The sequence below is a fragment of the Carassius auratus genome, chromosome 16 (genome assembly GCF_003368295.1).
Source record: "Carassius auratus strain Wakin chromosome 16, ASM336829v1, whole genome shotgun sequence".
Lineage (NCBI taxonomy): Eukaryota > Metazoa > Chordata > Actinopteri > Cypriniformes > Cyprinidae > Carassius > Carassius auratus.
In genome coordinates, this window is record NC_039258.1 from 18,642,083 (window position 1) to 18,659,153 (window position 17,071).

Genomic DNA, 17,071 nt, shown 5'->3' on the forward strand with positions numbered 1-17,071 from the left:
TGAATGGGTGACCTATCCTCATTAATAGAGCAAACATTTGTCCCCCCTGAGAGAATTGGCAGGAGCCGCCACTGATAAAGACCCTAAAGAACACTCCTCCTTTGTATGTTCTCCCTCCATCTGATGCATCTCAGGCAATCATAGAGTAATTAAGAAAAAAAGATGTAACTAGTAATATAACTAGTAATATAACTAGTTACTTTCTCCAGGGAGTAATAAAGTAAAGTAAGGCATTACTATTTTTGAGAGTAATATGTAATATGTAATATATTACTTTTTTGAGTAACTAGCCCCAACACTGATCAACACACAAACCATTCACAATTGCTAAATTGGGCTAAAATAGAAGGCTCAGTGATACCAATTAAAGTGCCATTTGGGAGGCGTAAGCCAGTTGTTCTAAGGCAGCCGAATCTTTAAAAAGAGCCAAACTTCCCATCACCAATGAGAAGTTCTATTAGTTTATGCGAATCGGTTCTTTCGAACAATTCGTTTCAGTGGATTTGGTTCATTTACGTCATCAGATTGGTTCATATCATGGCATATTACATAACCTACATGTATATTTTTTGAATATAGGGGTTTTAAAACATTGTATAACTGTTATGCATACATTACAACAATTTGAAAAAAAAAAAACTACTCATGTTGAACGGTGTTTTAAATATTTAACATTTATATATTTACTTGATTTGTAATCCTTTGATAAAGTTTACCATTGGAATCAGACATTTTGAAGCTGTTAAACCAATTAATTCAAAACAACCGATGGAACGATTACTGTAACGTTAGACGCTGGCTGAACAAAGTGGTCTTGCTCCGTCCCAAACACCCAGTCATACATTTGATGTAGTATGTAGTATAAATCAGCATGGACTCTTCCGTAGTAAAAGGCTTGTCAAATTCAACAAGTTGCCCGTGTTCGTGAATATCATGAGCATAAAATCATTTTCGCAGACTGTCACAACAGGTAACCTAACGTAACGTTACACTTTGATAAATAGCTGCGTCTTTGTTTCATAATAGCGGCCGTTTGCGAGACAACTGAAAGTTGTAATACATCTTGTAAATACATCATAATTAAACGGCTCTCTTTTCGATTTACACTTCTCAACATTTGCATGTGTACGACTTGTTTTTCTCCAGATGTGACGCAAATGCTGTGCGCCGTCCTGGGTCAGTCCAGGAGTAGACGAGAATATTTGGTCAGGTAAAGAAAGTTTTATGCTTGGACACATAGAGCAACAATAGTCACATTTATGGCTTTACTGTCAGTATAAATATAGAAGCTGACTAATAATGGCCATCATCATCATATGAACTTCTTGTTTTTTAGTATTATCGACGTCAGACGTTGCAGGCTGCGCATTAAGCTAATCTGTTGTAGCTGTTGGGCTAGACACTTTAGCAAGACTATTATATTTGACAGATACAATTCATAATCGCGACCTGCAGACTGTCACTTATTGCAGAACGACATTCTCTGTGGAAATATGTAGCCGTAATGTCGCCCAAAGGACATATTAAATATTTTTTGGTTTAGCTAGCATATGAAATGACTATTATGAAGTTATATTTGCAGATCAAGTTATATGTGCTACGCGGAATTCCGTACATTCACAGATTAAATTGCAGCTGGGCATTGCTACTGCATACATGTAAAATGTCACATGCAGAAGATCAATTGTTATTGATAGCCTACTTCCTGTGTAACCTCGTTTTTTTCCTGCAATTTAATGCAGCTATTAACTATGTATAATCTAGCTATACACAAACACACACACACACATACACACACACCTTTTTATATTTATATTGTTTGACAAGCAAATTATTAGCCTTTTCTCATGTTTTCCAAATGTTGAATTTATCTGAATGCATTTTCTACATAATTTATTTTCTACATTAAGAACAGTTGATCACATCTGTGCTTTTTGTGATGTTTTTTTTTTTTTAATGCAGGTATTTGTCATCCACATGGGAATGGGGGACATGAAGACACCAGATTTTGATGACCTGCTGGCAGCATTTGACATTCCAGACATTGACGCCAAAGAAGCAATTCAGTCTGACACTGATGGCAATCAAAATGAGCGCAGTGGTGTTGTTGGAAAGGAGAGAAGTGGAAGTCCATGCCTAAGACCTCCAGAAAGCCCTGAGCCTGTTCCTTTAGCTCCTCAAAATGACCCCTCCGTGGTCAGTGTGATTGTAAAAAACAGTGTACATTCTGATGACAAAACTGAAGGGAATGTAACTGAAGGGGACATTTCTGGTGCTGATGCCTCACATGAGTCTCCCCAGCAAGGTCCCAGCGAAGATAGCCTGGTGCCACCAGATCCGTTCATCATTAATCGACTCAAAACTGTCTCTGTTGGGGCTACAGAACCCTCTACGCCACCATCTCTAATCCGGATGCAGCCCAATGGGCAGCTTTGGTCTCTCTCTGCTCCTAGTGTTTCTACTGATGACAACCAAGATGGCACTTCTTCTAAACACCCTTCTAGCACTTTCTCCAAAGCTCAGTCTTTACCCCTGCCTGACCCTCCCATCTTATCTTCACATTTAATTAGTTCAGACTTTCCTGCAAGAGTTGATTGTGAGGAAGCACCACCATTAAATGGCGCTTTGAGGGCAGGAGTCCGTCGACACTTATCTGAAGATGAAGAATCTGAACCAGACCTCGGTAGCCCTGCGCTTGTCATACAAGAAAGCCCGGATTCCCAACGGTGCTCTGCTCCCAAGGTACCACGCCTGAAGCGGTCTCCTTCAAGCATGTTTCAACCACCATCTCCCTCATCCCCTTCCTTACCAGTTAGTAACACTCAAATTGAAGAGCCATCTGTCCAGAATCCAACACTTCTACAAAGCGGCGTCAACCCAACATCTTTGACCTCCACAAGCGACCTGCCAGCTGAAGAAAAAGATGTGGAGCACATAATCGAGGAGAGAGATTCTCCTGAAAGCCCTGAGCCAGAAATCCCTCAACCTCGGCTGTCAAATCAACAAGAAGCCAATGAGCCAGAACAGAAGGTCAGAAAAGAAGGAGCTGCTCAAAATCAAGTTATTGACATGAGCATAAGTGTGCAGGAGAATAGTGGTCTCCAACTAAAAACAGAGGCTGGTGGAGGTGTGGAGACACGAGGGAAATCCACCAAGACTAGTTTGGTAGAGTCCCCCTCTGGAGATGTCACAAACTCCGGCAAAACCTCCTCCAAGCCTCTCAAAGTCAGAATCAAGACTGTCAAAACGTCTGCTGGAAACATATCACGTACTGTATCTAAAGTGGCTCCCAAAGGAGGGACCTCCAAGGGTCTTGGTGGCTCTAAAGTTCAAGCAGGGGCCCATAGGATTCAGAAGTCTGGTGATGCTCCTCAAAGACGAGCTCAGGGTTCAAAGCTGTCGATGTTGCCAGTGTCCACCCTTCAGGATGCCAGCACAGCTATGTTGTTTGCAGCCAGCAAGGCACAGAATCAGATGGCCACCAGTCTTTCCACCACTGCAGTCAAGATCACCAGAACATCAACCCTCCCATCCATCACCTCTTCGCCAATGCCCGGGGTTCGCAGTTTGGGGCAGAAAACGATGAACGGGAATCCTGGGACTGCCAAACCAGCCTCCATTGTGAACAACTCGGGAGCTGTTATCTCACGCAGCCAGTCTAGCCTCGTTGAGGCCTTCAACAAAATCCTAAACAGTAAGAATCCACTGCCAAGTTATCATCCAGACCTCTCCATCCCGCCTCCACCAGAATGGGGTCTTCGAGTGCCCTCAACGGGATACCGTTGCCTTGAATGCGGTGATGCATTCGCTCTGGAGCGCAGTCTGGCGAGGCACTACGATCGGCGCTCTATGAGGATCGAGGTGACCTGTAACCACTGCTCCAAACGTCTGGCTTTCTTTAACAAGTGCAGCCTGCTGCTCCACGCACGAGAGCACAAGGAGAAGGGGCTGGTTATGCAGTGCTCACACCTCATCATGAGTCCTGTCAGTGTGGAGCAGATGATTGGCCAGCAGGATACCGTGCCTATAGGTTTGTGTCTCTGTCACTGTTAGTGTATTTATAGATGCAGTAGTAAAAGAATACTTATAAGGCCTTTTCTCAAATCTCTCAGTATTTTTAGACATTTATACGTAACTAACAAGACTTGTGAGTAAGGGAGTAAATATTTTAGATTTGGACATTTTGGATCAGGTGATGTCAAAATATGGTCCACGTGGGGATGATAGGGGGTCTGTGGAAAATTTGAAAGAACCCAAAAAGGTTTTACAAAATGTATTTTAAATGTTAAATTAGGATCAAGTTGATTATTTCAACACTTTTTATTTATTACATTTTTAATTTTGCTTTTTAAAAACCTGTAAGAAATCCTGACATTTGCAATTGCAGTTGGGTCAAAGACAAAAAAGGGTTTCAAGTACAATAAGGATACAGCTTTGAATTTTTGTTGTTGTTTTTCAATACATTAGATTCATTAAATCTATATTTCTTTAGCACATATAATAAATATCATACATTTGTAACATGATTTACAGAAAACAGCCACTAAGATCTCATTCAGTGTAACAATCTTGTCAGCATATTTACCATAAGAATCAGTTTATGACATATCAAAAGAATACTTGTAATTTCACGGTTTTAAACTTTGCCACTATACCAGTTTGACCATTTGTCAGCAGTAATTTTTTACTAATTTAAATGCAAGAATTTTGTATGCTCACCTATTCTTTTATATATTTTAATGCGTACAGTTCAGAATAAGTTGGTTTAATGTTGTTTAAATTTTAACATAATTATAAGTGTTACACTGAGTGACATTTTAATCTCCCAAAACATATTGGAAACCTTAAATAGGTCATATGATGCGATTTCAAATTTTCCTTTATCTTTGAAATGTTGAAAAGCTCTTGGTGCATAAAGAAGATATGTAAAGTTGTAAAGACTAAAGTCTCAAAAAAAGATATTCTTTATAAAAGTAGACTGGTCCACGCCCCCCTAATAAGGCTCGTTCAAACACTCCCCCATGTCTACGTCATGATGTGGGTAGATTTGCGTAATGCCTCCCAAATCTTCACACAACGAAAGAATGCATAATTTTTATTCTCACTTTTGCCGCCGCCATGCCGTGGAGATGCTGTGTTCCGTTGTGAAAGTGTAACTACTTTGTTTGGCCTTCCAAAAGAAAACACAACCAGAAATCAGTGGTTAAGTTATATTTACAACATTGTTCCAGAATAGTTCAACCCATAAATTCAGTTGTGTGCAGTAGGGCTGTCACTTTTGAGAAAAATCTAATTCGAACGGATATCGAATATAATGCAATATATTCAAATATATTTGAATATCTACGTGCCTGCCCCCCGCGCACAAAAAAAACACCGTAGCCTAATGGAGATTCAATCACAAATTTATTAACAGTGAGTCATAAACAGGACCATCTGGATTATTATTATTTTTACTTAATGTTTGAAACAGCAGATGATCAACTTACATGAAGTGCCACTATGCATATCCCACAACATTAGGCTAAATGAAAAAAAAAAAAGAAAAAGAAATTAGGACCAGGCACAAACAATAACGTGACAACTTAAAACAGCAGCAGGAGTAAGGCATATAGCCTAGCCAAATTATATATATTTTTTTATATTGTTTGCAAGAAACACCCGTCTATCAACTTGATCTGGATTAAGTGCGGCTCTCTTTTTATTTACAATGTTCCCCCGCAGTGGAGAACAAACGTTCGGAGCACACAGACGTGCCTGGCTACTAGCTATTATTCGCTTGATTTGGTCATGGGGCTACGCTACAATATGTCTAAAGTGCCCTCTATTGGATAAGATGGCAAAGAATAAAATAAAAAACAAACGGTCTAATCATAGACTGTAAAAAATGCTCTATACATGGCATTTTAAAAAACTGATATTTTATTTATAGTTCGATTATGGATATTTCACGTCATGTTCGGATGCATATTTGACTATCGAATAAAAAGTGACAGCCCTAGTGTGCAGCGCATTTTACGGAGGACGAGGACTGTTTCCAGTAGCTTACAGTGCTACAATGTGCACAAAGGCTGTTCTATACAGTGGGACAGTTCCAACTTTGCAAAGACAGTTTGACGCTTCTGATTCATAGCCTGTTAGTACGTTTACATATTTAAAGAATTTGCCACTGATTATTCAAACATGAGTTTTGAGCAGTGTAGAGTAGCGCTTGTTGTTTGTCATTTCTCCAATCACAAATTCAGACATGGTTTTATGTTTACACAGTGCGATACACAACACAACGCATAAAAAGACAGTATAAGTCATTATAATCAGTAATTATGTCCCCACTGGATGCAACAAATTCCTGGTTTATAATGGGTTTTATTGGTTTTGTCTGGTCGTGCCGGGAGATGCCACCACAGTATGGTGAGGGGCGTAACATTTCCATCACATGTTTGAGGTATTTGGCCAATCACAACGCATTAGATAGCTGGCTAATCAGCATACACCTCGGTTTTCAGAATGATGAGCTTTGTAAAAATCAATGCATTTCAGAAAGATGCATAGAGGCGCAACAATAATGTACAGTATGTTAAAAGTAATGTGTTTTTGGAACCTTAAACAGCATAAACACATTTCATTACACCAAATACACCAAATAATGCTATGTTTAGCAATATCATATGACCCCTTTAAAAGCAGACACTTCACTTGCATTTAATGGGCTTTCTATGAATATAAAATCACTTTTGTACAAATTTTTTTGATGTGGACATTTAAATGTCTTTGACACAATTGTCGATTGGTCAGTATTTAATTTTTATTTTTATTTTTATTAATTCAGTGTGAATGCACTAAATTGATCACAATTGACATGAAATATATTTATAATGTTAAAATAGATTTCATTTTGATATAAATGCTGTTCTTTTGAACTTTTTATAAATTAATCTTGAAAATAGTTTGCAGAAACATTAACTGTTTCAATATTGATAGCCAGCATATTAAAATGTTTTCTGAAGAATATTTTGACACTGAAGACTGGGGTAATGGTAAAAGGAATAAAGTGCTTTTTAACATATTAAAATTGAAATCTGTTATCTTATAATGTAATCATATTTCACAATAGTAATATATTTTCATATTAAAATAAATGTAATCTTGGTGAGCATAAGAGACTGAAAAAATGATACCGACCCCAAACTTTTGAACATTAGTGTTTAAAAGTCTGCATACCTGCTTTTATATTTTAAGAAAGAAGTTCCTCGCAAATATATCATCATATTTTGGGGTCCTTGTTATTAAAACTTTTGGAAATGCTTGTATGGATGAAATTTGATTCTTAATTTTAGTTTACAAAACAAACATGAAACTCAATAGTAGAAGATGTTCACACAGGGATCAAGTAGCAGTCACTGTCTCTGCACTGCAAATCAAACAACTCAAGCATTGATGCCGAATAATTCATCTGGGGCTTGTTCTTTCTGCACACTTTTTCATAGAGCAGTCTCTGTGCTCAGTGCATTGCAAACGTACTCTTTAGGGAGCTGAACTATAAATCATTGGTTTACAGTGCTGTAGATAATTGTCCACGATTATCTAGATTAGTACATTTCATTAACCCATGTCCATTTCAGAATGATTTAGCTGATATGTAATATGTGCTCACAGTACAGTCTCTTTTACAGGTGTGCTTTCTCCAGCTGCCTCCACTCTGTCTGCCATTAAAGAAAGTGGGGTCCATCTGTCACAATCTTCTGATAACAGGTAACAACACATTTGATTTTTATGTTTGAATGAAAGAGAAATAAACAAAAATGAATGGAGACTGAATGATTAAGATGCTGCCTGGTATGTTTGTGTACTCCCTGTTCTCAGCTGTCCAGAGTGTTGGAGTCCATTCAAAGGGAAGGCAGAAATAATGGCACACTTTCAAGAGGTGGAGCCTGGTGGCACCGAAACGGTGAGTGAGTGCACGTGTGGGTGTCAGGACTATAACCGTGAGCTATCTTTTGCTTCTTCTTCTTCATTTTGGTGGTTTATTTGGGGCATTAATTTTGCTCATTTATCGGCCTTACCGATAAATCGGTCAACCACTAGTTCAGACTTGCATTCGCCCTGCCCTGCTTTTAGCATTGGAAAAATATATTAACATTTTTCATTATTATTATTTAATATCGTTTAACATTAAAATACATAATAAAATGAGCATTATTATTATTATTACAAGTAGTTAATATCACCTAAAAATTTAAATTTGCTTAAAAAAATATTTTCACCCTCAGGCCATCCAAAATGTAGATTGTAAATGTAGATGTCGAAACTTTGAATTTGCTTGCTCAACAAATAGATAATTTGCAGTGAATGGGTGCCATCAGAATGAGAGTGTAAACAGCTGATAAAAACATCACAATAATCTACACAACTACAGTCTTTTGATTAATGAATTTGAATTTAAAAAGCAGTTTGTTTGCAATAAAAAAAACCATTAAGATTTTTTAACTTCAAATCATTGCTTCCATTGAGCCTTATATCTATAATACTACTTTCTCCAGTAAAAACGTTGTCTCATCTGAATCAGGAGAGAAATATGCACAGATCAAGCACCATTTACAACTGAAATCAGTCTAAAACCATTCTAACAAGTATGCTAGTGGATTTTGATGTGACAAGACAATGTTTTAAAGTTAAAAAGTCTTTGATTTGGTTTATTACAAGCATTTATTATTGGTTTATTAGTATGGTTTATTACAAGCATGATGATTTTAACTTCACAAGATGTTTATCGACAGACTGGAGTCATTGTGGATTATTGCGCATTATTGCATTGTTTTTATCAGCTATTTTTATCTCTGTAAGCAAGTGATGTATCACTCAGTTTTCAGTTTTTTCAGTGAAGAAAGAATCTCACAACTTGAATTTTCATTTTTGTGTGAACTATTCCTTTAATATTTATTAATAATATTATATTTTGAATTTTTCTCTAGTGTTGTATGCAGTGTTCTCCTCCGATGCCGCTGTGGAACTCATGTAGTGCTGCGGCTCACCGGCGGTTACATCAGCAGCTCCCTCCGCTGGTTTGCCCTGAATGCGGTGTCACCTGTCAGTCTCATGAACTCATCACTCATCTGAATCAAACCTGCCTCCACTACTCACGGCGCCTTGGATATAGGTAACCACCTAGCCATACAGACTACTAATAAAACCCTTGTTTCATCCATTGTTTTCAAAAGAGCACTTTAATGCCCATTGTCTAATTTTCATTGCAGATGTGCTTGTTGTCATTTGGTGTTTGGTGGAGCGAATAGTTTGAATGCTGTAAAGACTCACATGCAGACGGCTCACTGTGAGGTCTTCCATAAATGCCCCTCCTGCCCCATGGCTTTTAAATCTTCCTCTAGTGCTGAGGGCCACTGCGTCTCCCAGCATCCCGAACTCCCTGAGACAGAAAGGCAGTCCAAGTAAGTTGGGAAACTACCTTGAAACTGGAGCTACATGAAATTGCAGTCAAGCAACCCTTTTAAAAACTAAAAAATAATTTGTATGTTCACTTTTTTTTTTTTTTAGTTGCTAATAACCGTTGTTTTTTACGACAGGGAGATCTATAAATGTGTGATGTGTCGGACTGTTTTTACACAAAAAGCATTGCTCAGTGTCCATATCGACACTCACTTAGCCAAGCAGAAGATGCACGTTTTTAAATGTCCCGACTGTAACAAGCTGTTCACTCAGAGGGGTTCCCTTCTTGAGCATGTTAAGGTTTGTTTTCTATTTAGTTAGACAAAAATAAGCTCTATTCATTGACATTGTGAGTGTATGACCGAATTGTAATTTGTCTTTAGGACTCTCACAGGGACTCTAGCGTTTATGACACATCAGCACAGAACAACTTGGTAAAGATGGAGAGCTCTGACGGGGAGCAGGAGGGACAGGATGAAGACGAGGACAGAGGAAGAGGGGCGAGAGAGGATGGGAACTCTGCTGTCCAGAGATGGAGCTGCTCACAGTGTCAGACGCACTACACAGACAAAGAGAACTACATCACACACATGTCTGAGCAGCATGGCAAGGTCAGGACTTCAGCAGGCAGAACTCAGCTATAAGGAGATTTTTTTGCACTGACAAAATGTTTCAATACTCCTACCTCAAAAAAAGAAAGAAAGAATATATTTGTCGAATATATAAATATATGATTCTTGTTTGCAATTTGTCCTGAACCAACAAACCTAAAAAAACAATGTTTCATCTTGTTTTGTTGAAGGAACTGAAGAAGTTTCCATGTACTCTTTGTGAAGGGTCCTTCTCTTCATCATCAAGTTTAAGACGCCACATCCGTGTCAAACACAAAGGCATCAAAAGAGCGTTTTATTGCCAGTAAGTTAAAAGTATTCAGCAACATTTTTTCTTTTATGGCTTTTTTTGTTTTTAAAATAACACACATTCTCTTATTTTTGAAGTCATTTACTGTCATTTCTTGTTATGAAGACTCTGTAAAGGTGGGAAGAGGAGTTTCAGCAGTAAGCTGATTCTTGAGAAACATATTCAGGCTCAGCATGGAGGAGACAGAGGAGCAGCCACAAAGAGTCAGAGTCAGGTAAGAGCCCAAATACACTCCATGATGAACAAAACACATCCAAATCCATGATCAACCGACAGTGACTTTTGTTGCTTGAGTTCACCGTAACATTCAGCTTTTGAAAATGTAATTACACCTCGTTTCTTCACTGATCATGTATGTGACACTGGACCAGTCATAAGGGCCAATTTTTTTTAAATTGATATTTATACGTCATCTGAAAGATGAATAAATAAGCTTTCCATTGATTATGGTTTGTTAGGATCGGGCAATATCTGGCTGAGATACAACTATTGGAAAATCTGGAATGAGTGCAAAAGTTCGAAATATTGAGAGAATCGTCTTTAAAGTTGTCCAAATTAAGTTAGCAATTCATATTACTTATCAAAAATTGTTTTGTTATGTTTACAGTAGGAAATGTTCAAATTATCGTACTATTTCTGATCTTTAGTTTATATAATTTTTGCCATTGTTTTGTTGGCTATTGCTACAAATATACCCGTTTTTTTTTCGTCCAGGGTAACAAATATGCATGTATAGGAAGAGAGTGCTTTGTATAATACCGATAAAAAAAAAAAAAAAATCAAAGAAGCTTCACTATAATAAAAAAGAAAATAGAAGCAATGTTGCAAACTTCATTAGCTGAGAAAATTCTAATTCTGCTGTAAAACAGCTCTAAAAAAACAATAGTGTCATCATTCAGCTCCAGTAAGTTTAGTGTTGGTTCAGTTTATTTTGTAAATCATGACATTTATTCACAAGCAGCTCTTCAGAAGCTTGAGTCAATTCAATGTTGATTCAGTGTTAATTCAGATTCAGTCAAAATTAATCATTTATGATAATTTTTTCGAAATAAAGTCAAACTTTTTACAACTTGAAGTAACTGGACACAATTTCCCCATAGTGAAGCTCATTGAAAGAGAACGACTTCCTGTAGTTATGGCACAGCAAGTCACTTTCAGTGTCTCTCTCACTTTCAGGCAGTTCCTGGTATCACAGATGCAGCTGACAGCTCGTCTGAGCATGATGGTGGTCCTGGAACTTTGGGCGGGGCCTCCGTTGAAGCAGAAAGCCAATTGGCTGAGAGCAGCCTGACCAGGCCTGGCAGAGGAACTGCAGCTGAGGAGCAGGAAGCCACAGGATTCCGCTGCATGCCGTGTGGCTTTACCACAGAGCACAGGGAAGAGTTTCTCCAGCACATTGTTTGTCACCGTGACGGGGGCAGCAGCTTTCAGTGTCAGCAGTGCGGTGCGTGTTTCGCATCCTCCTCCTCTCTCAGCAGACATCTCTTCATCAGCCATCGAGTGCGTGATTCCCCCTCCGAGCGCAAACACGCGTCTCCTGTCACTGGTTCAAATTCTGTGACCTCTGACTCGGCAGTTGCAGCAGGGTCCCCAGGCTCACCCTCGAGTGTAGGGGGGGCACAGGCGGAGGATGGGGAAGGTAAGCACACCTGTAAGGTGTGTGGACGTTACTTTAGCAAACCTGCTGATCTTAATACACACTTCAGAACTCACGGCATGGCCTTCATCACCGCGTACAAAACAGACAAACCAGCGTAGAGAGACCGGAAAGGGTGAAACCTGTCAAGAACATGTCACCCCAAAATCAACAATATGAAAACAAGCATAATTTAATTTTTTTTGTGATATTTATTTTACTTTGTGACTTTTCAATTTTAATTAAGCACACCAATTCTCATTACGGAATTCTCTCAATTTTCATTTAAGTAGATTTAAATTTCTTTATGCAAGATATAATTTCATCTTATTTTCGGGGAATTTTTGTATGATTCAGCATAAAGCGTGTATGTAATTGAAAGTCTGCAAATTCTAAACATTTGGGTTTGCCACAGGCTTTTCACATTCTACATTCTCACCTAAAAACTAGAGAAAAACACTGCATCAGGGCAATACATGTTTGTAACAACATGTAGTAACTCTGCTAGACAAGTTTTGTAAAAACATGGAAGAGGAATACTATGAATGATTAGGTTTGATCAACCTAAAAAGTGATTGCTACTAGCTCTTTATTGATCTGAGAGGTTAAGAGACACTGAGAGACATATTCAGAGTGTCACACACACGTTTACCAGCCCTGCTAAATTCCTTTGCCTACTGTGATACCATTGTACAACAGTCCGTTTCCTCTAATGCAAAATGCAGCTGCTTACATAGATGAAATACTGTAATTACTAACAGCCAAATGCTCCCGAATCAGGTAACTCCTTTGTGCTTGAATTATTTTTATGTTTAATGTTTGTATTTCTTCCATTTGTGTTTCCACAGAGGCATTAAAATCAGGAAACTTGCTGAATAGTTGCTGATCTTTAAAATGAGAAAAAAAGTGCCTTCTTTATTTAGTCTAAGGTTAAGACTACTGTTAAAGGCTGAGGATGATTTGAAAGAGTTGAGTTATTTTTATGTTTGTGCTGAAATTATGTTTTATTGGTGCCTTGTATATCTTGTCTACTGGTTTTCTTTTTAAAGATGATTAATATAGATTTGTTTTACTGTAACCCGACTTTTTTCTGGCAGTTTCATATGGATTGTGTTGAGATAAATAAAAAACTGTAATGGCTTAATCACTACTCTGTGCGTTTTTGTAGTCTACTGTATATACTCATTTGATAAACCTATCAATAATAAAAATGTTTTTTTCCATATTATTTTTTTCTTCAAGTTCAGTCATGTAAAACCTAAAGGGGTCATCGGATGCAAAATTCACTTTTGTTGTTGTTTGAACATTAATGTTTGTTGGAAGTGTGTCTACACATCCACCCTATAATAATAATAAAAATACTCTCAGTGTTTTTTTTTTTTTTTATAAATCCCTATTTTAAAATCCCCTTTTTCAAATCCTGCTGTTCTGAGAATCCTATCAGAATAATGTAGTTCTGCACAGGCCCCGCCCACAATGTTTGATTGACGAGGCCCTCCGACCTTAGACCCGCTCTGAGTGAGCTGTAAGCTTTTCTTATCAATGTTGAAAAAATGGGCTGCTTAATGTGCTGCTTAATATTTTAGTGGAAATAGATAAATAGTTCTTAAAGCACAGCATTCATTTGAAATGGAAACACGTCTTTACTGTCACTTTTGATCAAATTAATGTTTCCTTGCTGAATAAAAGTATTAATTTTTTTTAAAACTAAATCTTACTGACTTGAATGATAATGTATAATGCATATCATGCATATCACCAGATGTGTTTAATTTAGCTTAAACTCTTTGACAATAAATGAGGTATAATAGCTAATTTGAATAATTAACATTACCCCTTTATGATTTATTTAGCTTAAACTCTTTGACAATAAATGAGGTATAATAGCTGTTTTGAATAATTAACATTACCCCTTTATGTGACAACATCAGACAAAGACAAAGTAGATGGCTTGTGCATCTGATGAAAGCTTGGCATGAACTTCAGGTTATCAGTTATGGTTAACTTTGGTTATGGCGAGCTTCTACACCACATGAGGGTGTGAAAGTCTCAGGTTTGACTATTCAAATCACACACTTACTCCCTGTACAGACAGATCTTTATTAACCCTTATGTTTGGGCATAAATGGTTTGAAATAGAACACAACCTCTAATTAATACAAACATTTAACTGCAATTAAATAACCCATAATAAAACTACATCTTAGATACACTCTAAAAACGGCTGGGTTATTTTTTAACCCAAAATGTTGGGTTGAGTATGTTGGGTCATTTTGTTGGGTTATTTTATTTCTTTTTAAACACTTTTGGGTAGTTTCAATTTACCAGGTGTTGGGTTAAACCTGCTGGGTTGCGTCGCTGGGTTGTTTCAGGCCAGCGCTGGGTTATTTAACGCGCCTTGAAGATGTTTAAATCGCTCCCCAACTGTCACTTTGGAAGAACAACGGGGCAAAGCCACGGCTTTCAACTGTTTTAAGGTAAGTTTATTTAATTTTTTCTTTAATAATTATTTTAAATTGGCAGAATTATAACTTTTTTTGCGCAAACAATACTGTTAAACGTCTAACAGTTACAGGCCAACATTATTTACGTTAAATGATGAACTGTTCACCTCAAACGGCCAACCTACGTTACGTGACTCGAATAATCATGTTAAGATATCTGAGACGACATATTAATACAGTTTTTATTAAGTTTCAGACAGTGACGGATGGCTGAAATATGCGAATAACTGTGAAAATAGAGGAAAAAGTAGTTTCTGACACTGAAAAGCGAATTTGACATTTAAGTGAGTCAAATGAGTTCAAAAAGTGAATACGACATTCTGCTCTAATGTAAACGCATGCAGTTGTCCATATCGACATGTAAATCATACAAATTACGTGCAATATAGTCGGACCGCAGGTCTAAGAGAACCGACGATCCAGTTCAAATAAACCGGTTCAGTCTAACAAAGTGATTCCCGGAAAATAATCGACGTCTCAGGGCATTTCAAAGTGCGCAGATGCACAGCGAGTGTGGTAGGCCGCGTTAGTGAGGTGATTTTATGCTTTTGTGGTTTATAAAGTCTTTTTACATACAAGTTATAACTCAAAATGTTTTTTTTTCCTGTCAGAAAAGCACATGGATACATTTGTGAGAGAAAAACTCGTCGAGTGCAGCCTTATTGAGGCGTCTAACGGTAAGTTCATGTTTATTATACATTTTACATAATTGCTTGTCTGTTATAATCAACTAACGTTAACCCTCACGTAACTTAAACGCACATATATTTTTATTTCGTGCTATAGTTAAAGCTGCACTTAGTAACTTTGTGTTCAGAATGTACATTATTTATGAGCGTAAACATCATAAACATACAGATCGTGTTTTTGACTTGTCCTTATCACTTTGGTACACCTATAAGTGTTTATATATGGACTGTTTTAAAGCTGCGGAGTAACCCAGTACCTGCGTGACTTGTCATAGAAATGTCTTTGAGCGCTTTCAGTGTGATCTCCCTTACTGTGCCAGCGACTGTCAGTGTTTGATAAAGCCAGGATATTAACATAAAACTGTGATTTATAATGACTGGAACATCCCATTGATTAGACAGTTTGAAAGCACAACTTTCAGCCAATCACTAGAGCATATTCTGCTTCTGAAGACCAACTCATAGGTGAATTTAACTCATAAACATGATGGACTCAATTTCATGATGAACTTCACACAGTTAATTGAACTGATTCACTGTTATTAAAACCATTTTTTTTTTTTTACTTTATTTTAAAGGTTGGAACAAACATGGAATTCCTTAACCGAGCAGAGTCCACAAAACCCCATACAATTGTTGTGGCGATTTAAAAATGCCAGCAGATCTCTCAGGCATTGATCATAATCAATGGACAGGTAAGGATATTCTGGACAATTTTCAAAAGGAATTGCAAATTGTATATTTAATTGCAGTTTTCCACATGTGGACGCATACATTGTGACATAGTCCGAATGCAATTGAAAAGCCTTACACAGAAAGCTGTCAATTTGTGTCAAGCGTGGGACTATACTATGGGGCGTGTTTTTTATTGGGATATATTCTGTAGTTTTTACCCCAAATCTCTCACTGTTTGTACTCTGCTGCACATCAGCAAAACAACATTGCAGTTCTACTCCGATTTACCTATTTGCATCTTACCCTATATTTTATTCCTCAGGTGAAAAGTTTAATGGTGAATATTGACCAATACTAGTACCATGTGGCTCTAACTGTTAGCAGGCTATAGTAGCTGCATTTGGGGTAAAAATGACAGAATTATTTATTGTGTAAGGTGCAAAGAATATTAGGAGATCCGGGTTGCACTGTCTGTTCTTTAACACGCATCTCTGTTCTTTAACACGCATCTGTCTGTTCTTTAACACGCATCCTTTAGTAGTGCCTTAACCTCCATTGTTCAAAGCATTTTGGCACAATTGTCTTTGAGTGACATCACCTCCCAATACAAACACTCTCCATAGTATGGTCCCACCTCTGGCAAAATTGACAGTTTTCAATGTGAATCATTGGAAATTCAGATGCTAAAGTAATTGCGATTCCATTTGAGTTTTGACAGGTAACGTGCGACACAGTGAAAAAACAGACATGGTAATTACCTCATGTACTTGTTCTTATGTTGCATCTATGCTAACATTAGTCTGTTTCTCTCTTATTCTGAGGTCACCGTAGCCACCAGATCCAGTATGTATCCAGACCAGATGGTGGATCAGCACCTAGAAAGGACCTCTACTGCCCTGAAAGACAGTGGAGACCAGGACAACTAAAGCCCCAGATACAGATCCTCTGTAAAGACTCAGAGGACCACCAGGACAAGACCACAGGAAACAGATGATTCTTCTGCACAATCTGACTTTGCTGCAGCCTGGAATTGAACTACTGGTTTCGTCTGGTCAGAGGAGAACTGGCCCCCAACTGAGCCTGGTTTCTTCCAAGGTTTTTTCTCCATTCTGTCACCGATGGAGTTTCGGTTCCTTGGTTTTCCTAAGTTGGGGACCATGACTTAGGTGCCCTTGAGCAAGGCATCGAACCCCCAACTGCTC

General features: G+C 37.9%; 1 protein-coding gene across 2 annotated transcripts; it reads left to right on the top strand.

Annotated features, from left to right (window-relative positions):
• The first annotated feature begins 1,125 nt into the window (after nucleotides 1–1,125).
• znf687a (zinc finger protein 687a) lies at nucleotides 1,126–13,145 on the top strand. 2 transcript variants are annotated; one of them, XM_026284621.1, is made up of 12 exons: nucleotides 1,126–1,210; nucleotides 1,963–4,030; nucleotides 7,674–7,752; nucleotides 7,864–7,948; nucleotides 8,973–9,157; nucleotides 9,255–9,446; nucleotides 9,582–9,744; nucleotides 9,828–10,055; nucleotides 10,247–10,359; nucleotides 10,471–10,502; nucleotides 10,533–10,579; nucleotides 11,542–13,145. In XM_026284621.1, the coding sequence occupies exons 2-12, from the start codon at nucleotides 1,978–1,980 to the stop codon at nucleotides 12,121–12,123; spliced, it is 3,759 nt and encodes a 1,252-aa protein (XP_026140406.1). In that variant the 5' UTR covers nucleotides 1,126–1,210; nucleotides 1,963–1,977; the 3' UTR covers nucleotides 12,124–13,145. The 2 variants fall into 2 exon arrangements, with proteins under 2 accessions (XP_026140406.1, XP_026140405.1); XM_026284620.1 differs by having other exon boundaries at nucleotides 10,471–10,579.
• Nucleotides 13,146–17,071: the final 3,926 nt, after the last annotated feature.